Source organism: Silurus meridionalis, chromosome 24 (assembly GCF_014805685.1).
Source record: "Silurus meridionalis isolate SWU-2019-XX chromosome 24, ASM1480568v1, whole genome shotgun sequence".
Taxonomy (NCBI): Eukaryota; Metazoa; Chordata; class Actinopteri; order Siluriformes; family Siluridae; genus Silurus; species Silurus meridionalis.
Window position 1 is genome coordinate 3,437,892 of NC_060907.1, and position 22,454 is coordinate 3,460,345.

Below are 22,454 nucleotides of genomic sequence, written 5' to 3' on the forward strand. Positions count from 1 at the left end.
TGAATTTTGTCCTCACTAGAATCACTCGTGTCCTCACAAAAAAATATAATAAAAAAAAACAAAAGGACTACGTTTAATTACAAGTCTCGACTCTCGCGTGTCAAATACGTTGATTTCGTTCTTCCAGCGACTAAATTACTTGAATCGAAAACCGAGATTTTCTAACAGATGGACGCGGTGTGATCCTGAAGCCTGGTACGAGCACCAGTGGGGTTTTTACTGCTATTATTTAGATTCTTCTGAAAGGTTTTGTTTTGGTGCAGTGATGAAGTTTATACGTCACCGCGAACGCTCAATTAAATACAAAACGACGGTTACGTCCCAATTCCGCATGCTGTCCCGAGACGTAGCCGTCGCTTTTTATTTTCTTCTGGAAACACAAAACACACTTTTAGCTTCAAATTCTTATTTGTACTTTCAGGTTGTTTATCACAAAAGAATGGAAATGAAAGAAAGACAACTGTTTCTACAATATTCTAAGTGTTTAATTATGATTGTTTTTGTTCATTTTTCAGTTTGGTGTTATTTTTTGTTGTTGTTGTTTGAGGAAAACTGGCACAACAAATGTTTAACAAGTTAAATAAAGGCGTTTGGGGAAAAAACAATAAGCATTGCTTTCAAAATGTGTTTTATATCAATTTATTTGATTTTTCTCCTCAGTTTGACTCTGAAATCCAAAATGGACGTCCAGGTCTTTACACTGAAGTAAAATTATTAACAAAACAATTTACAAACGCAATAAAAATCACACCGTGGGAATGAATGTCAACATTTACCTCAGATGTGTCGCAAAATCTGAAGAAAATTATATCTTTATTAATTAAACTCTTAACATGAAGCGCCTTTTTGTTTAATATTTTCACAATGTGGTTTATTATTTTATGATTTTACACAGTACATATGTGGATATTTACCATTAGATTAATAGATATTATTGTTTTCTCAACGTTTTTATATCAGTTTCTTTTATTCTTCCTCAGTATTACACTGGAATCCAAAATGGCCGCCCAGGCTGTTGCTAGGCAACCAAGCGATCCCTGAGGGAAACGATGATGCTAGCACAAAGCTAACTGTTAAAAAGAACGAATTACAAAACGTGTTTAAGAAAGAAATGATACAAAGTCCACATTTACCTCGAATTCGTTTCTAAAATCACTCAGAAAACAATCCATATTGATAATTAAACTACACTTTAGCATGAGGCGCTAATCACAAAGGATTCTTAGCGGCATTTCCGCAGTGGTTTTTTCTTTTTTTTTTAGGATTTTACACATTGAATATGTAGATAAATTATTTTTCATTATTTTATTGTAAGACAATTAATGCAAAAAAACATTATAATTGCTTTCAAAAAAGTTTTAAATCTATTTCTTTTATTTTTCCCTCCTCATTATGACACTGAAGTCTTTTTTAAAGACACAAAGTTTGTATAAAAAGGATTATTTCACCCATATAATATTGAGATATATATATATATTTATGTATTTATTGTATATAAGGTTAATTTGTGTACTATTTCTTTGTTATATGAAAAAACAAATTACAGAAGGTTTTAATGAGATTTTCAGTGTTAGAATGTGAATTTTGATTATAGTTTTATTGATTTGTCTCTCGTGTTAATTTGATCTTCACAAAGCCGAAACTATTCAGTGTAAAACCAATTTTAGATTTTTCTCCTCCGATATTAAACATCTGTTCATTTCCTTTAAGAACGTGTCAGAACTCAAAGGATGTAAAAACGTATTAATCTTGAATCTGTTGTTAAAACATTTTGTTTAAACTAAAATATGTCTAATTCCTCTTTTTTATTAGACACATACATGTGTACGTTTGCAGTTATTTTTTTACTTTACCATGTTTTTGTATTATCTGTATACCCCTTTCTTTCTTTCTTTCTTTCTTTCTTTCTTTCTTTCTTTCTTTCTTTCTTTCTTTCTTTCTTTCTTCATTCCTGTCTTTCTGTGTCTTTCTGTCTGTCTTTCTGTCTTTCTTCCTGTCTTTCTGTCTGTCTTTCTGTCTTTATTCCTGTCTTTCTGTCTTTATTCCTGTCTTTCTGTCTTTATTCCTGTCTTGTAATTATTTGTGGTTGAATTTTTGTTCGCAATTAAAAATTATAATAATTGCAGAATTTGTGACATGGTTAATGCGCCACGCGTCCACTAGAGGGCAGTAAAGGATCGAGGGAGATTTAGTGCTGGCGGAAGTGGTGACGGAAGTGGCGACATCGGATTTGAAAGAAGACGCGGGCAGCAGGAAGTAAATACCGTTTTATTAAGAAATAGACCAGAATAAAAAGTGAATGCAACATGGCGTTATTGGCACCTTACAGCAAAATCCCCGAACTGAACACTGCGACTATTCTAGTGAGTATCTGCACCGCGCGGTACACAATCCACTTCCGGGTTTACATCCGGGCTTTTTATCGCAAACAACAAGTCAACAATAAACGACTAGAAAATTTCACATGTAAAAACATTTATAGTATAAAGACGTTTTATAAACATAATAATGATTTTTTTTAAATAAAAAAATAGGAATTTACTTATTTTAGTGTATCAACAGTTCTGTTTGTTTTCCGACTGTTAGTTTAAACATCAAAGGTTTTTACAACGGAATCAATAATAATAATAATAATAATAATAATAATAATAGACGTGTTTACATCCTTTGAGTTTTTTAAAGGAAAAGAAGAGAAATTTTATTACATTTATTTATTTATTTTAATGGCAATAACATTAGATTTTAGATTAGAATGTACAGAACAGGTGAATGAAGAATACACATATGAACATATTTATTCATGGACAAAATAAATAAATTAATGAAAAATAAAAACAGGGCTGTGGTTTATTCTGTAAATCATTTTTCTCTAAAGGACAAACGAATCATTGTATTTTTCTTTATCACTTTAAAGGCTTTTGTGAAGGAAATAAACTCATTATAAAATGCAACAAAACGTTTCACTTCCAAGTATTTGGATTTGTGTCACTAAAACTTTCCCATCAGAAGTTTATTATTATGTCCATTACGAGTCTAAAGATAATGTGAGATTTATTAGATGTGGAACCTTTAAGGGGGAAAAGACAGTTATAAATATCAGACCATAAAGTGTCCACAAATGTTCAGTGGTTTTAATATCATCACACAAATATACGTTTATTCAAATCTAATCCAAAACTTAGTCGTAAAGATTCACTGGATGGATAAACTTTATCTCGCGTCATATTTTTGAAATGTATTTCTTTTGATTTTGGGAGATAAAAGAAATTTCAAATAGTTCTAAGTGTGTAAATGATGTCTTCTGAAAAGTTTGTGTAAACTACTACAGGAGAAGAAACGTGTTAAATACATTTCTAATGGTTTTGTATGAACGTTGACTTCGAAGAGATGTTTAATATCGGAGGAGAAAAATCTAAAATGGGTTTAAATATAGTCCCGGCTTTGTGAAGATCAAATTTACCCGAGAGACAAATCAATAAAACTTCCAAACATCCTAACACTGAAAGTCTGATTAAAAAAATACCTTCTGTACATCATATTCTTCTTTTTTTCTTTCTTTCTTTGTTTTTTTTTTACAGTAAAGGAATAATAGCACGGAAACTTCTCACCAAAAAAAGAACCTACTAAAGATATACATTTTATATGAAATCATAAATGTGCTTTAATCAGATTTTTTTAATGCTGACGAATACTTTTGATCTTCAAAGAGATGAATTTTTTTATTAAAACTGACACGTTTTAAAAATATAAACTCTGGAAATGAAAAAAGGTCCACTTGAGCATTGAACAGATCAGAAACTGAGATTTTTGAGCCTTTTTTTCCCACTGTTGAGAAAAAACTGATTTGTTACCAGTTAATATTCAGTTTATTCTTCCTACTTATACAGAAGTTTGGGGGAAAATAATGTTTGAGGGATTTATTTTTAATCATAAGTCAAATGTTTTACGATTTTGTTGTTTTGTGAAGTTGGTGGAAAACGAGGAGAAGTTTCAGTCCAGGCTCGCTGACGCCATCGTGCAGCGGCAGAGAGACTTCAACGTCAGTGTGTGAGTGATGTCTTCATCATCGTCATCTTCATCATCAAATATACAAAACAAAGCAGACGTTATCACCATGGAGAACCTCAGTAGTGATTCAACACTGAGATTCATGCTGGTGTTTAGTGATTTGATGTTGAGATTCATGCTGGTGTTTAAAACCCTGATTTGATCTTCATGACTAATTTCAGACGACTAGCTTGCAGACTTCCTCTTCCAGTGGAGAACAGCGAGACTCGGCCTCGTGTGGATCTGGTGGTGTTTATTGTGAACCTCCTATCAGAGCGCAGGTAATCTCCATGGTAACCAATCTACCTTTAAACACACACTTATCTGATGCTGCTACTTTCTGGATGGAACATGGAAATTTTTTAGTCCTCTAACCTATGTCATCTCTCTCTCTGTCTCTCTGACTTTCTTTCTCTCTCTTTCTTTCTTTCTTTCTCTCTCTCTCTCTCTCTCTCTCTCTCTCTCTCTCTGTCTGTCTATCTCTGTCTTACTCTCTCTCTCTCTCTCTCTCTCTCTCTCTCTCTCTCTCTCTCTCTCTCTCTATCTAGTCTTCAAGTGGTGGAGAATTCACTCACTCACCTGAGATCAGATTTTTCCTCGGAAGGTTTGCTTCATGGTCACTGACGGTAGGTCAGATATCTTCTTTATCCTTTTAGATTGATTTTAAAAAATAACCTGCAATTATATACTTTTTATATGGTTTCCAGAGTAACCGTGTGTGTGTGTGTGTGTGTGTGTGTGTGTGTGTGTGTGTGTGTGTGTGTGTGTGTGTACACAGCTCGGTGTGGTGCTTTGGCTCAGGAGCGGTTGCTCAGTGTGAAGAAACTTGCTGCGTCCCACCGCTGCCCTGTAATCTGTGCTGAACACCAGGTACAACACCATCATCATCTCCTTGAACACACACCGAGCACGGGCCTGACTAACATTCACATAAGAACGTTTGTGGACACCTGAGCATAAGATGTGCATTTCCTTCTTTTTTAACATCTTATTCCACATTTGGTCATTTAAGACACTTAAGATCCACTCTGCTGGGAAAGATGTTCCACTAGATGTTTGGTGTGAGTAAAGTCAGGTCCTGCTGTAAGTGATGTGAGGAGGCCTGAGGTGCAGTCAGTGTTCACATTCATCCAAATTGGATTGGAGCTTCCAACCATGTAAAGCAGATCTTGTGCACAGGGGCTGCGTCATGCTGGAGCAGGTTTGAGTGAAGGGAAAATTGCGTACTGCTGCATCCAGAGTCATCGACCAATACAATTGTGTGCCTCCAATGTGGTGTGAACAGTTTGGGGATGACCCACATCTAGGTGAAAACGGCAGGTGTCCCAATACTTTTGGCCATACCATCGTCTGACCGATCAGTTGATGAATTTTACCGATACTGATGGCGAGGTTGGATCGTACTTGCCAATAATTGATTAATCATCCGATAGTTTTTAAAATAAAAACTGGATAAAACTAAAAATCATAACTCTCCATGTAAAATATTAACTTTATTACAAAAAAAATAAACAATACTGAATCATGACACTGTGCTAAATTAAATAAATATGAGCATAGAACCAGTTACATCCAAAATGAAAGTAAAAAAGAAAAGACAAATAGTGATTCGCTCTAGAGGCCGCTCTTGTACTGCATAATGACAGCAGACCTTCTCAGCCACTCCAGTCAAATAAACAGCATGTGGCCTCTAGAGGCCGCTCTCGTACTGTAGAACGCAACCCGGAACAACTATCCACGTGGATTTTTGTCGATAGTTCCAGCAATCAACTATGTGTGCCGATTAATTGCCAAAACCAATGAATCGGTTGACCTCTAATATTTTTATCCATTTAGCGCTGGGATTTTTGGAAACTGTCCTGTGACAGATATATAAATATCCTTATAAAAGTCTCAAATGTTTTAATTCAATTGGCTTGTGATGGCTGTAAATAATAATAGTATAAAAAAAAGTCTGGTCTCTGGTTCATTACATGTTGAAATGGTAAGAAAAAAAAAGCTTTTTTCAGAGAATTTCAGTTTATCGGACTGTAATTCAGGATCCTGGGACTGAACGCTTCCTCACCAGCATGTGGTGGAAGTGGAAGTGGGAGCTCAGTGGTTAAGACTATGGGTTAGTTATTGGAAGGTTTGGGGGTTCAAGCCACAGTATTGCCAAACTCCCACTCAAGGGGCCCTTGAGCAAGGCCCTTAGCCCTCAGAAAAACTGCATGTGACAAGTGTAAAGCACCTTTTTATCTCTGATAGAAATGTAACCTCATTCTTTCCTCACAGACAGACGATGGTGTCAACATGGCCGCCTCCAGACTCCTCTCTGTCCTGCAGGTGTCGGCCGGTCTGTCTCCGGTGGCCACCACGGCGCTGTACCTGTCCTCGCTGACTCGCTGCACTGTGCCCTCTGAGCTTGATGACGACTGACCTCTCACCTTTCGTTCCATCTCTCCATCTGTTACCTTCCTGGTATTGATCTCATCCCTGCTGTAAATCGGTCGTGAGGAGCAGGTTAAACATCTCAGGCTTTAGACTCACTTTTAACGTGACCATACAGGAAATAAATTATAGGTTATATAGAGAATATAATGAGAGAGGAAATCCAATGAAGTTCCTCAGTAAGGCCCCTGAACCCCCTCAGTCACTGAAGAAGCTCACTGTTATGATTTATAACTTCATAGCAGATACATCAAGTTTCACTGAGGGACCTGGAGATGAGAACTCGGTGGTTAAGACTTTGGGTTACTAATTGAAAGGTTGGGTCCATTTATTATCTGTGATTAATGATAGAAAATTCCACTTTTCTACATGATTCAGGTGGTAACAGTGTCTGAAGGTAGAAGATTTCCCAGTTCTGCTCCTGAGTGCCAGCAGACGGCGCTGCAGACAAATTAATAGCCTCAGCCCTGCATTCTGTAGATATGCACAGTATATTATATTATAGTAACTTTAAGCCTTCTGTATCCTTTTTTTCCTGGTGTTTTTTAAACGTTTTGCAGTGTTTGTTATTAAATGCTAAGCTTTTTATCTCACGTCTCTGTCTTGCTCTGAGTTTTTTGTCCTTCTGTGTAGTTCTGTATCATTTTAGAAACCTGAGCTAATCTGAGATACGTTTTAGATTGTAGCCAGCTAGCAACTAATTGTCTTAGTTAGCAGCTGGTTGCCATGGCAATGCATTGGACTGTAGGTTCTGTTTGTCCTTCACATTTCACTTCACCGAGCTGATACTCCATTATTCTGTCCTTTCCTCAGTTCTTTTTATATATTCACACAGTGGTGTGAAAAAGTGTTTGCCCCTTTCCTGATTTCTTAGTTTTTTGCATGTTTGTCAAACTTTAATGTTTCAGATCATCAAACTAATTTAAATATTAGTAAAAGATATACAAGTCAACACAACATGCAGTTTTTGAATGGTTTTGATTATTGAGGAAAAACAAAATCCAAAACTACATGGCCCTGTGTGAAAAAGTGTTTCCCCCCTAAACCTAATAACTGCTTTGGCCGCCCCTCAGCAGAAACAACTGCAATCAAGCGTTTGTGATAACCTGCACTGAGTCTGTTACAGTGCTGTGGAGGAGTTTTGTTCACTCATCTATGCAGAATTGTTATACAGTGAGAAAAATAAGTATTTGAACACCCTGCTATTTTGCAAGTTCTCCCACTTAGAAATCATGGAGGGGTCTGAAATTGTCATCGTAGGTGCATGTGAGAGACATAATCTAAAAAAAAAAATCCAGAAATCACAATATATGATTTTTAAACTATTTATTTGTATGATACAACTGCAAATAAGTATTTGAACACCTGTCTATCAGCTAGAATTCTGACCCTCAAAGACCTGTTAGTCTGCCTTTAAAATGTCCACCTCCACTACATTTATTATTCTAAATTAGATGCACCTGTTTGAGGTCGTTAGCTGCATAAAGACACCTGTCCACCCCATACAAACAGTAAGAATCCAACTACTAGCATGGCCAAGACCAAAGAGCTGTCCAAAGACACTAGAGACAAAATTGTACACCTCCACAAGGCTGGAAAGTGCTACGGGGAAACTGCCAAGCAGCTTGGTGAAAAAAGGTCCACTGTTGAAGCAATCATTAGAAAATGGAAGAAGCTAAACATGACTGTCAATCTCCCTCGGACTGGGGCTCAATGATCCTAAGGAAGGTGAGAAATCAGCCCAGAACTACACGGGAGGAGCTGGTCAATGACCTGAAAAGAGCTGGGACCACCGTTTCCAAGGTTACTGTTGGTAATAAGTCAAGTCAAGTCAAGTTTATTTCTATAGCGCTTTACACAACAGACATTGTCTCAAAGCAGCTTTACAGAAGTCAACAGTCACGGTAAAAGGTGTGCATTTATCCCTGATGAGCAAGCCTGTGGCAAGGAAAAACTCCTTTAGATGTTATGAGGAAGAAACCTTGAGAGGAACCAGACTCAAAAGGGGAACCCATCCTCATTTGGGTGACATTCAACAATACAGAACACTGGAGAGTGAGAACTAACATGAGCACTGGAGTATAAGATTATAAGTAAATGTCCTTTCTACAGTCTTTGGTATAAAAGTAGGAGCTACTGAGCTCAACATTTGTGATCATCACAGATCCAGCATCAGCTTCCCTGCCAGAGCCTTTAAACACTCCAGGAGGTCCAGTGTCCAAACTCCTCACATGCAGTGGGATCCAATTGGCACTGGTACGTCTCTAGATGGTCCAGGATGTTTGCGAGTTTGGCATCTACTTCTTCAAAGTCCATAATCTTCATGAGGTGGGATGTGACTGAGCTGGCCAAACCTCAGGAAGCCTCGGATGGGGAGAGAAAAGAAGCAGTGGAGAGAATTAGCGTAGCTGCTGTTCATGATATTAACAGCACAAGTTGATAATGTGAATGTGATCAGATGTTCTGGAGCACAAGGTTATGATATGTGATGTGTGTTATGTATAGGCTTTGCTAAAAGATATGTTTTAATCTGCACTTAAACTGGAAGAATTTGTCTGAGCCCGAACACTGTCAGGAAGACTATTCCAGAGTTTAGAAGCTAAATGTGAAAATGATCTACCAGCTTTAGTGGACTTTGCTATTCTAGGAACTACTAGAAGCCCAGAGTTTTGAGATCTCAGGAGCGTGACGGATTGTAGCGTGTTAAAAGACTGGAGAGATACATGGAGATAAACCATTTAGTGTTTTATAAGTGAGTAGCAGTAGTTTGTAGTTTATTTCCTTAACACACTCAGTTATCCGAGTTAATTGAGCTGTATCGCCTGTTTTAGATGAGATATATAGTTGGTATCATCACCATAAGAATGATGAATACCATCCCAAGAACACCATCCCTACTGTGAAGCTTGGGGGTGGTAGCATCATGCTTTGGGGGTGTTTTTCTGCACATGGGACAGGGCGACTGCACTGTATTAAGGAGAGGATGACCGGGGCCATGTATTGCGAGATTTTGGGGAATAACCTCCTTCCCTCAGTTAGAGCATTGAAGATGGGTCGAGGCTGGGTCTTCCAACATGACAATGACCAAGCACACAGCCAGGATAACCAAGGAGTGGCTCTGTAAGAAGCATATCAAGGTTCTGGCGTGGCCTAGCCAGTCTCCAGACCTAAACCCAATAGAGAATCTTTGAGGCGCTCAAACTCCGTGTTTCTCAGCGACAGGCCAGAAACCTGACTGATCTAGAGAAGATCTGTGTGGAGGTGGGCCAAAATCCTCCTGCAGTGTGTGCAAACCTGGTGAAAACTACAGGAAACATTTGACCTCTGTAATTGCAAACAAAGGCTACTGTACCAAATATTAACATTGACTTTCTCAGGTGTTCAAATACTTATTTGCAGCTGTATCATACAAATAAATAGTTAAAAAATCATATATTGTGATTTCTGGATTTTTTTTTTTTAGATTATGTCTCTGACAGTGGACATGCACCTACGATGACAATTTCGGACCACTCCATGATTTCTAAGTGGGAGAACTTGCAAAATAGCAGGGCGTTTAAATACTTATTTTCCTCACTGTAATTCTGCCACATTGGAGGGTTTTCCAGCATAAACTGCTTTTTTAAGGTCATGCCACAGCATCTCAATAGGATTCATTTGTTTTCTCCAGCTATTCAGATGTGAACCTGCTGGTGTATTTTGGATCATTGACCTGCTGCAGAACTCAAGTTTGCTTCAGCTTGAGGTCACGAACAGATTCAGGATTTTTTGGTAAACAGCAGAATTCAATTAATTCAACCATCACTCAATGATCCTAAGGAAGGTGAGAAATCAGCCCAGAACTACACGGGAGGAGCTGGTCAATGACCTGAAAAGAGCTGGGACCACCGCTTCCAAGGTTACTGTTGGTAATAAGTCAAGTCAAGTCAAGTTTATTTCTATAGCGCTTACACAACAGACATTGTCTCAAAGCAGCTTTACAGAAGTCAACAGTCACGGTAAAAGGTGTGCATTTATCCCTGATGAGCAAGCCTGTGGCAAGGAAAAACTCCTTTAGATGTTATGAGGAAGAAACCTTGAGAGGAACCAGACTCAAAAGGGGAACCCATCCTCATTTGGGTGACATTCAACAATACAGAACACTGGAGAGTGAGAACTAACATGAGCACTGGAGTATAAGATTATAAGTAAATGTCCTTTCTACAGTCTTTGGTATAAAAGTAGGAGCTACTGAGCTCAACATTTGTGATCATCACAGATCCAGCATCAGCTTCCCCTGCCAGAGCCTTTAAACACTCCAGGAGGTCCAGTGTCCAAACTCCTCACATGCAGTGGGATCCAATTGACACTGGTACGTCTCTAGATGGTCCAGGATGTTTGCGAGTTTGGCATCTACTTCTTCAAAGTCCATAATCTTCATGAGGTGGGATGTGACTGGAGCTGGCCAAACCTCAGGAAGCCTCGGGATGGGGAGAGAAAAAGAAGCAGTGGAGAGAAATTAGCGTAGCTGCTGTTCATGATATTAACAGCACAAGTTGATAATGTGAATGTGATCAGATGTTCTGGAGCACAAGGTTATGATATGTGATGTGTGTTATGTATAGGCTTTGCTAAAAAGATATGTTTTTAATCTGCACTTAAACTGGAAGAATTTGTCTGTGCCCCGAACACTGTCAGGAAGACTATTCCAGAGTTTAGAAGCTAAATGTGAAAATGATCTACCAGCTTTAGTGGACTTTGCTATTCTAGGAACTACTAGAAGCCCAGAGTTTTGAGATCTCAGGGAGCGTGACGGATTGTAGCGTGTTAAAAGACTGGAGAGATACATGGAGATAAACCATTTAGTGTTTTATAAGTGAGTAGCAGTAGTTTGTAGTTTATTTCCTTAACACACTCAGTTATCCGAGTTAATTGAGCTGTATCGCCTGTTTTAGATGAGATATATAGTTGGTATCATCACCATAAGAATGATGAATACCATCCCAAGAACACCATTCCTACTGTGAAGCTTGGGGGTGGTAGCATCATGCTTTGGGGGTGTTTTTCTGCACATGGGACAGGGCGACTGCACTGTATTAAGGAGAGGATGACCGGGGCCATGTATTGCGAGATTTTGGGGAACAACCTCCTTCCCTCAGTTAGAGCATTGAAGATGGGTCGAGGCTGGGTCTTCCAACATGACCCGAAGCACACAGCCAGGATAACCAAGGAGTGGCTCTGTAAGAAGCATATCAAGGTTCTGGCGTGGCCTAGCCAGTCTCCAGACCTAAACCCAATAGAGAATCTTTGGAGGGCGCTCAAACTCCGTGTTTCTCAGCGACAGGCCAGAAACCTGACTGATCTAGAGAAGATCTGTGTGGAGGAGTGGGCCAAAATCCCTCCTGCAGTGTGTGCAAACCTGGTGAAAAACTACAGGAAACATTTGACCTCTGTAATTGCAAACAAAGGCTACTGTACCAAATATTAACATTGACTTTCTCAGGTGTTCAAATACTTATTTGCAGCTGTATCATACAAATAAATAGTTAAAAAATCATATATTGTGATTTCTGGATTTTTTTTTTTAGATTATGTCTCTGACAGTGGACATGCACCTACGATGACAATTTCGGACCACTCCATGATTTCTAAGTGGGAGAACTTGCAAAATAGCAGGGTGTTTAAATACTTATTTTCCTCACTGTAATTCTGCCACATTGGAGGGTTTTCCAGCATAAACTGCTTTTTTAAGGTCATGCCACAGCATCTCAATAGGATTCATTTGTTTTCTCCAGCTATTCAGATGTGAACCTGCTGGTGTATTTTGGATCATTGACCTGCTGCAGAACTCAAGTTTGCTTCAGCTTGAGGTCACGAACAGATTCAGGATTTTTTGGTAAACAGCAGAATTCAATTAATTCAACCATCACACTACCACCACCATATTTTACTGTTGGTATGATGTTCTTTTTCTGAAATGCGGTGGTACTTTTACACCAGACGTAAAGGGACACACCTTCCAAAAAGTTCAACTCTTGTCTCTTCAGTCCACAGAGTATTTTCCTAAAAGTCTTGGGGATCATCAAGATGTTTTCTTGCAAAACTGAGATGAGCCTTTATGTTCTTTTTGCTCCGCGGCTGTCATGCAGATAATTTTTGCCAGGTCTCTTTCTTATGGTGGAGTCATGAACACTGACCTTATCTGAGGCAAGTGAGGCCTACAGTTCTTTGGATGTTGTTGTGAAGTCTTTTGTGAACTCTTGAATGAGTCGTCGCTGTGATCTTGGGGTAATTTTGGTCCACTCCTGGAAAGGTTCTCCACTGTTCCATGTTCATGCCATTTGCAAATAATTTCTCTCACTGTGGTTCTCTGGAGTCCCAAAGCTTTAGAAACGGCTTTTTTAGAAAAGGCCATGTAGGTTTGGATTTTGTTTTCCCTCAATAATAAAAACCTTCAAGTAAAAACTACACGTTGTGTTTCACTTGTGTTCTCTTTTACTAATATTTAAATTAGTAACAAACACCTCCCTCTTTCTGTCTCTCTCTCTGTCTGTCTCTCTTTCTCTCCCTCTGTCTGTCTCTCTTTCTGTCTCTCTCTCTGTCTGTCTCTTTCTCTCCTCTGTCTGTCTCTCTTTCCATCTCTCTCCCTGTCTGTCTCTCTTTCTGTCTCTCTCTCTGTCTCTCGTTCTGTCTCTCCCTCTGTCTTTTCTCTCTCTGTCTCTCTCTCTCTCTCTCTCTCTCTTTCTGTCTCTCCCTCGGTCTCTCTCACTCTGTCTCTTACTCTTTCTGTCTCACTCTCTCTCTCTCTCTCTCTCTTTCTGTGTCTGTCTTTCTGTCTCCTCTGTCTCTTTCTGTCTCTTACTGTGTATGTCTGTCTCTCTTTCTATCTCTCTCTCTCTCAGTCTCGCTTTTTCTCTCACTCTGTCTGTCTCTCTCTCACTCTCTCTTTCTGTCTTTCTCTCTCTATGTGTCTCTCTTTCTGTCTCTGTCTCTCTTTTGGTCTCTCTCTCCCTTGTTCTTTCATTCTTTACACATTACTGTGTTCCTGCAGACTTTCATTCATCACGAAAGAAAAGGTAAAACTTCACCCAGTTGAATACGTTTATATTTGTTCAGAGATTTGATTAAATCTCTCTGGATTAAAAAGTCTGATGAGAAATTAGCCGCAGTTGAATGAGATCTGTTGTGTTTAACAATCCACCCAGAAACAACAATTTGGATTTTTATGAAAAATACTTGTCTCGACTCGGACCCGAGTACAGACCCTGTATGTGGAGTTTAGGCCCCGCCCCCTTTGCCACTGCTGATCTTTGGCCACTTTCCACTCGAATAACCTTGAAATGGAACTGATCTTTTCTTCTATCTCTCTCTTTTTTGCTTTCTTTTTTCTCTCCCTCACTTTCTTTTTACAAATTCACCTGTTGCCAGCTAACCTGTGCACCAGATATCAGCGCTCTGGATTCCCTTGGAGGAAACTTTATACCTGAGCGAGAAAAACCCCCTCAAGTCTTTATGCTCTGGATCTCTCATCTCTACCCGTCCCCCAACCCTCTCTCTCTCTCTCTCTCTCTCTCTCTCTCTCTCTCTCTCTCTCTGTTTCGTGACAGGGTCTGACCCCGTACGCTGTCCTCCTTATCTCTGGTCATGTGCGCTGGAACAAGCACACGTTTTGATATCCTGCCTTGCATAAATACCCACGTACACCCTGCTGACCCCTGCGAATGAACTAACGAATGAGGGAGAAAAAGGAGGGAGAAAAAAACCCCAGAAAAAACAACCTGCATTGCATTCACTCAAATTTCTCACCTTATTTGCCATTATAATCTGGTGAGGGGGTTTTAGCTGCATAAGTGCCTGTAATCTTTCTCTCTCTCCTTGAGCACTACCCCTCCCACCTCCGTCCAATTGCCCCGTCCCCCTGTGGGCCAGCCTTTTGTCCCATGCCACCAAACAGGGGCACCTTCAGTTACTCCTGTGTGTGTGTGTGTGTGTGTGTGTGTGTGTGTTCAGGTGTTGATAGATTGGTCGGGCAGGAATTAAAAAGCGCCTACGTTACTACATGCACGTACAGATCTCTCTCTCTCAGTTTACGACCCATGCTTGAGTGCTCACAATAGCCGGTGTGTGTGTGTGTTTTTCTGGTAATGTGTTTGTATATGTATATATAGATCTATATATTTATATAGTGTGACCTTGCACCTTGTGTTTTTTAAAAGAAAAGCTGAATACCATCTGACCAAAGGAACAGACGTTTCACATTTGGTCTGGCGTTACAGCGACGGCCTCCCGAGCGAAACGGTCCGTGCGAGCAATTTACATTTGGCACGTCGCCCAAACCGTCCTGAGAGATCTCATCAAACCGAGGCAGAAACATCTCAGAAAGGTTTCCTGCAAAACTGTTAATCGATGCCATTTAAATTGCGAGGTTTCTGATGTTTTCTTGTGCAGACGCATTTAGCATTTTACTATTAGCTGAGGTTTTCACTACCATGTGAGCATTTGCACGATCCATCGTGCCTCTAGGGAGAGTGTGTGTCGGCATGTATTGTCATCTCGGCTTTTCCGGCCCTGCCTCTTCCTCCCACACATTTCCAACCCCCCAGAGGAGACATTCAAGAGACACTCTATCTCATTTTGTCCTTTGCACAATCAAGCAGTTTCCCTAAAGATCACACACACACACACACATACACAGGACACTGTAGATGGGCTGGAATCCCTCAGAAACCAGATGCTCCTTTTCACCAAGGACAATGAACTCACAGAGAGGCCCAGGAGCCACCGAGACTCAATGATTCAATGAGCGCTCAGTCTTTCCGATACGAAAACCATGTGATGGTGAAGATTCTACGCTGAACGTTCTGGCTTAAGAGAACTTTTGGTGCTCCTGAATCTGAGCTCCACTTTTTGCCCTGTCACTTAGGACGTGCTATTTGGGTGCCAGGTCAGTCTGAGTTCAGCAGCCACACTAATGCAATACCAGAGTGATATCAAAATGAAGTGGCATGCCATGCCGTGTCTCTCTGTTCCTGTTCCTATTTCTGCCGGGATTCGTTCCAACATTACCTCAGGCTCTGGCTGATAATCACTCTCTCTGGCCAAGTCCCCCTCTTGACCTTAGCTTTAGTCTCACCTTGAACACCACTATTCTTCTGTAGGCAATATCCCAGGGTCCTATGCCTGCTTATTCTTCAGCTCCAAGTTAAAAATTTCTGTTTTGTTTTCTGTCCCCTAGTTCATTTAAATTCAATTCGGTTTTATTTGTAGCACTTTATTTAACAAAAGAAATTGTACCAAAGTAGAATGTATAAGTTCCTCCAGCTGCTTCTTTCACTTTTCAACACTTACTTTTCCAGCAGTATAGTGTGGGTTGCAGCCGTTACATTCCAAATTACCTTATTTTTTCCCTAATTTCTTTGGAATAGCTGTTTAGCTGTTGAGTTGTGCAGCATTCGCTAATATACCATTGACACCACTTGTTGATTTCTATCTGCCACTAGTGAGGGGGTTTGGTTGGTTAAGGCATTGGACTTTGGATCTGGGGGTGGTATGTTTGAGTCCTGGCCATACCAGGCTACCACTATTAGGGCCCTCAACCCCCCCATGGGTGCTCAGTTGTCGGAATGGGGATAAAGGACTCTGCCCAGGATGGTCAAGCCCAGCTGAGAAGGAGGAGGGCTTTGGGCTCTTAACCCAACCCGGTAACAAAACAGCAATTAAGCCGTCAATGCGCCTCATGGCGTTGGAGGCATACATGAAATTATAATAATAATAAAAACGTAAGTGGTTAATATAAGTAGGCATATGTGGTCCACCTTTTCAGCTAGCTATTAACTAATAATTGAGCCAGTGGCAACTGTGGTAAGGAAAAACTCCTTGAGACTTCATGAGGAAGAAGCCTTCAGAGGAACCAGTCTTCAAAGGGAACCTCATCCTTAACACCATTCATTGTTGAGGTGTGCAGCGATGGGCAATTAAATGCAAACTGTGGTCCTGAGCCCATTGTAGCAAACCGTTGATATTAATTCCAGTCCACATCCATCTTTAGAGTTCTTGAGTGGCTCAAGAACTTTATAAATCTTTAGGCTGTTGATGTGGAAGCGTCCCCTACTGGACTTTAAAACGCTTTTGTACTTCGCTCTGGAGAAGGGTGTCTACTAAACTCTGTAAATGTAAATACGATGGCATTGAAGTCAAACCAGGACTTTCAAGCCCGGGTATAAAAATGGATGCTAGCGTGGCAGTACTACATTTACTGATAGGTGGCGCACATGTCGCGAGCCGGTCCAGAGACCGTAATGAAGATGGCAGACGGCAGTGTAAGTGGTGAACCAGTAAAAACCCATGGGTATCTATAGAATATTCAGCCTGTTTGAGCCAGTAAGACGTTTGAAAGGTGTAAACGTTTCCAAGATGGCTGTCGGTGACGATACTGTGGTGGTTTCCACTCTTTGGAAATTGTTCTCTTATTTTATTTTCAAAAGTCCTGCTTTGACTTGAACGCCCTTTTGTTTTTATTGCTGCATTTGTGCAAGTCAGATCGGGTGAATACATAAAACTGGCACTGGTCCTCTTAAAACCCACATAGAAACAGTCACAACATTTCCAAGTAAACAGCTCGACACACCTCCCTGCTTTAACTGGTTATCGTTCAACTGTAGACCTGGGCAATTTACACAACATCTAGGAGGACCTCTGCATTCTGTGTTAACCCATAAGCTGTGGCAATGCAGAAATCGAACCCGGGCTTAATGCTTAAACCAATCCCTCACAGTTACTGTATAACCTTTCTGCTTTTTCACTCTGGTGGTTTTAATGGTCCGTCAGAACGGCTTTCTGCAGCCGCTTTCTCTGTAACCGAATTCTCTCTGATTCCACTGTTTGTTGCAAATGATACCCGGACACATTTAGCATTTTACTATTAGCTGAGGTTTTCACTACCATGTGAGCATTTGCACGATCCATCGTGCCTCTAGGGAGAGTGTGTGTCGGCATGTATTGTCATCTCGGCTTTTCCGGCCCTGCCTCTTCCTCCCACACATTTCCAACCCCCCAGAGGAGACATTCAGGAGACACTCTATCTCATTTTGTCCTTTGCACAATCAAGCAGTTTCCCTAAAGATCACACACACACACACACATACACAGGACACTGTAGATGGGCTGGAATCCCTCAGAAACCAGATGCTCCTTTTCACCAAGGACAATGAACTCACAGAGAGGCCCAGGAGCCACCGAGACTCAATGATTCAATGAGCGCTCAGTCTTTCCGATACGAAAACCATGTGATGGTGAAGATTCTACGCTGAACGTTCTGGCTTAAGAGAACTTTTGGTGCTCCTGAATCCGAGCTCCACTTTTTTGCCCTGTCACTTAGGACGTGCTATTTGGGTGCCAGGTCAGTCTGAGTTCAGCAGCCACACTAATGCAATACCAGAGTGATATCAAAATGAAGTGGCATGCCATGTCGTGTCTCTCTGTTCCTGTTCCTATTTCTGCCGCGGGATTCGTTCCAACATTACCTCAGGCTCTGGCTGATAATCACTCTCTCTGGCCAAGTCCCCCTCTTGACCTTAGCTTTAGTCTCACCTTGAACACCACTATTCTTCTGTAGGCAATATCCCAGGGTCCTATGCCTGCTTATTCTTCAGCTCCAAGTTAAAAATTTCTGTTTTGTTTTCTGTCCCCTAGTTCATTTAAATTCAATTCGGTTTTATTTGTAGCACTTTATTTAACAAAAGAAATTGTACCAAAGTAGAATGTATAAGTTCCTCCAGCTGCTTCTTTCACTTTTCAACACTTACTTTTCCAGCAGTATAGTGTGGGTTGCAGCCGTTACATTCCAAATTAGCTTATTTTTTTCCCTAATTTCTTTGGAATAGCTGTTTAGCTGTTGAGTTGTGCAGCATTCGCTAATATACCATTGACACCACTTGTTGATTTCTATCTGCCACTAGTGAGTGGGGGGGGGGGGGTTTGGTTGGTTAAGGCATTGGACTTTGGATCTGGGGGTGGTATGTTTGAGTCCTGGCCATACCAGGCTACCACTATTAGGGCCCTCAACCCCCCCATGGGTGCTCAGTTGTCGGAATGGGGATAAAGGACTCTGCCCAGGATGGTCGTAAGCCCAGCTGAGAAGGAGGAGGGCTTTGGGCTCTTAACCCAACCCGGTAACAAAACAGCAATTAAGCCGTCAATGCGCCTCATGGCGTTGGAGGCATACATGAAATTATAATAATAATAAAAACGTAAGTGGTTAATATAAGTAGGCATATGTGGTCCACCTTTTCAGCTAGCTATTAACTAATAATTGAGCCAGTGGCAACTGTGGTGAGGAAAAACTCCTTGAGACTTCATGAGGAAGAAGCCTTCAGAGGAACCAGTCTTCAAAGGGAACCTCATCCTTAACACCATTCATTGTTGAGGTGTGCAGCGATGGGCAATTAAATGCAAACTGTGGTCCTGAGCCCATTGTAGCAAACCGTTGATATTAATTCCAGTCCACATCCATCTTTAGAGTTCTTGAGTGGCTCAAGAACTTTATAAATCTTTAGGCTGTTGATGTGGAAGCGTCCCCCTACTGTACTCTAAACACTTCTCTTTTGTTTCTCGCCTTGCTTGTAATGTTCTCAACGTTCTCGGTAATTCAGTAAGGGCACTGCCAAGGTCGGCCATGTTGTTTATTAGAGTCAGGATCATAGACCAGAAAACTGTTACAAATCTAGAGAAAATATATCAAACCTGCTATAATATACAATGACGTGTGTGTTTTTGAGAAATATATCTGCTCCAGTGGCTTTAAAGCGTTGCTGAAACATCCACTTGTGTGTTTATAGAGCTTTATAGTCCGAGGTGGTGTTTCCTCAAGCCGCGTCCGTCTCGTGGTCCTTTGTTTACCCCAAATCTTGTATTTTCCGCTCTTTGTCTGGACTTTTCTTGTTTAGGTCTGAGGCTATGCTGTTTAAAAAATCTGTATTTTGAACCCCGGCGTGCAAACGATTCCTGGATTAAAGCGGATTAATACAGGGCTTGAATTAAACACATCCTGCACACTACGCCCGCAGGCTCCAACACGTTTTACCAAATACGACGTGCGTGCACCACAGCATGTACCTCTCTCTCTCTCTCTCTCTCTCTCTCTCTCTCTTTACCTCTAACTCTCTTTCTCTCTCTCTTTCTCTCTCTAGTCTTCTGTCTTGTAAATTGTCCTCACAACAAACACGTTAACATTTTTTTAAATTGTAGATGTCGAACATGCAAACAATCAAACATGCAAATGAACAAACACAAACAAGCAAACATGCAAACAAGCAAGCAAAACACAAAATGGCAAAAGTGAAAACACAAACACGCAAACAAGCAAATTTCCAAACACACAAAAACATAAGCACAGGCAAACAATCGATCAAGCGAACATGCAAAAAATCTAACAAAAAAATACACAAACAAGCAAGCAATCAAACTCAAACATGCAACAATGAAAACACGCAAACAATCAATCAAACACGCAAACTAACACACAAACAAGGAAACAATCAAACACACAAATTAGGAAACATGCAAACATGAGCACAAGCAAATGAGCAAAAACACAAACTAGCAAACATGCAAACACATAGGGTTCGGTGAAACAACTCAAATACTGATCATGAAAGTCGCGATTCTGCAGTCCAGAATCTGCTTATGCACCAGGAGCAGAAAGTTATCGTGGCCATCAATCAATGACTGATTACTGTTACGCTTTTCAAACACTTTTAAATCGAATGGACTCGTCTTCAGTGTCAATGCAACTTCTGGATCCTGCATGATCTTCCCCAACCTCTTTATTAGGAATATAATTCTCCTGGGTGAAAACAAGCATGGCGCTAACGTACCAGTAGAACTGGTTTCATTGGATCTCGCCACTGCACTTGTTATTTTACGTTAGTTAGTTTACGTTCTTCCCTTGCGTGGCCTGTACGATCTTACGACTTTTCCTTTTTTTTTTTTTTTTACGTAACCACAAATCAGAAATTCAGACCGTCTCAGCCGTACGAAATAACAATAAAGGTCGCGAGATGGAGCGCCAACGATCGTCACAGGTCAGTAGAGTGCAGAATGATGGAAAGGAAAGGTGAGTGCACGCGTTCCTGCACTCAAGTGTAACAGTAGCTCTTTCCGCCACTGCAGACGTGACTACAGACACACACACACACACACACACACACACACACACATATCCTCTTCATACACATGCCATGGAATGTGAACGTATACATAGATATATATATCTCTTTGTCTAACGCTCTCCTTTTGTTCTCTTAACAAGTGTCGGACCTATTTTCAGGATGAGAGCTGCACCCTTAACCACGGGGTCCTTCTGAGCTCCGAGCAACTGCAGAGCAATTATACACACACACACACACACACACACAACACACACACACACACTCGTTCACTCACACATCAGACATGTTGCCCGACACTCTGCAGCTGTCATGCTTCTAGTTAAACTTGGATCAGTGACTCTCTGTTTCCCACATTGCACCTTGTTAAAGGAGGTTTTTGGAGGAGTGTTTACACACACCCCTATACTCCAGTGTGTGTGTGTGTGTGCACATATATGTGTGTCATTTCTGGTGCCCACATTGATTTATAGTCTGAGCCAAAACAATCAGTGTGTTTTGTGGCCTCAGTCACGTTCACAAGCCGTGATAAGAACTGCGCGAAAGATACTGACGCAAAGGACATGCCTCTGTGGTGTGGGTGTGTAGTGTGTCTGTGTATCTGTGTGTGTGTCTGTGTGTCTGTGTGTGTGTGTGTGTGTTTGTGTGAGAGAGAGTATGGCCAATGGTTTTGATAACGGCTTCTTTTTTTTTTTTGGAGCAAAAGTAGTTTTGCAAATTGCTTTATCTCGTCTTCATCACTCAGGAAAAAAAAACAACAAGCCAAAATATATATACGTGCCATTTCCTTCAGCAGACAGTTTGCAAAATAAATAAATACATAAACAAATAAATAAACAAATGCATTTTCGACACGCTTTATTCTTATTGATTAAGCACCTTTATGGTAAGTGTAGTAAATATGTGTTGTTGATATTTATCATATGTACTTTACAGCAGAATGAAATTCTTTCTTTAAATATCCCAGTGATGTTAGAAAACTGGGGTCCGAGCTCAGGGTCAGTCATGTTACAGTGGCCCTGGAGCACAGAAGGTTGATGACCTTGCTGAAGGGTGTAAGAGTGGCAACTTGGCTATACTGGAGCGTGAACCCCTGACCTTCTGATCAGTAACTGGATTTTTTTATAAATTCCAAACTATGTAGGTGCAATACTCAGTCACTATATATATATATATATATATATATATATATATATATATATATATATATATATATATATATATATATATATATATATATTAGGACATTAAGATTCAGTGGTTCGCACCGATAAGTTAATAAAGTTAAGGCGCTGGATTACTGATCGGAAGGTCAGGGGTTCAAGCCCCAGTTTCGCCAAGCTGCCACTCTTAGGCCCTTGAGCAAGGCCCTTAACCCTCTGTGCTCCAGGGGCACCGTATCATGGCCGACCCTGCGCTCTGACCCCAGCTTCCAAGCAAAACTGGTATATGCGAAGAACAAAATTTCACTGTGCTGTAATGTATATGTGACAAATAAAGGCTTTTTAACATGTTTGCGTCGCTGAAAGCCATTTAATTTATGTATAATTATCAGTAGGTGCGCTTAACTTTAATTATTTCGAAAGTGGCCGTTATTTTCTGTTGATCGATTTTTAATCGCTAAGCCGTTACTCGAACGCGTTCTCTCAGCACCGCCGCTGCTACGTGAATATGACGTATCGCAACACTACGGAGGCCGAGGCATGTCATGAGATACAGATTAACATGGCAGAGGTAGAGCTGTGTCTTACTAGAGACAGAACAGGAAAAGAACGTCTGGTTTTATTTTATATTTTTTTGCGGTACAAAGGCGTGTTCAGCAGGAGTGGCAAT

At 40.6% G+C, this 22,454-nt stretch overlaps 1 protein-coding gene across 1 annotated transcript; it reads left to right on the forward strand.

Annotated features, from left to right (window-relative positions):
• Positions 1 to 2,175: 2,175 nt before the first annotated feature.
• pane1 (proliferation associated nuclear element) lies at positions 2,176 to 7,070 on the forward strand. Its single transcript, XM_046838140.1, is given in 7 exon segments — positions 2,176 to 2,363; positions 3,968 to 4,047; positions 4,230 to 4,328; positions 4,596 to 4,637; positions 4,639 to 4,673; positions 4,826 to 4,917; positions 6,322 to 7,070. Coding segments are annotated over 7 exon segments (549 nt in total). The 5' UTR covers positions 2,176 to 2,306; the 3' UTR covers positions 6,466 to 7,070.
• The last annotated feature ends 15,384 nt before the right edge of the window (positions 7,071 to 22,454 follow it).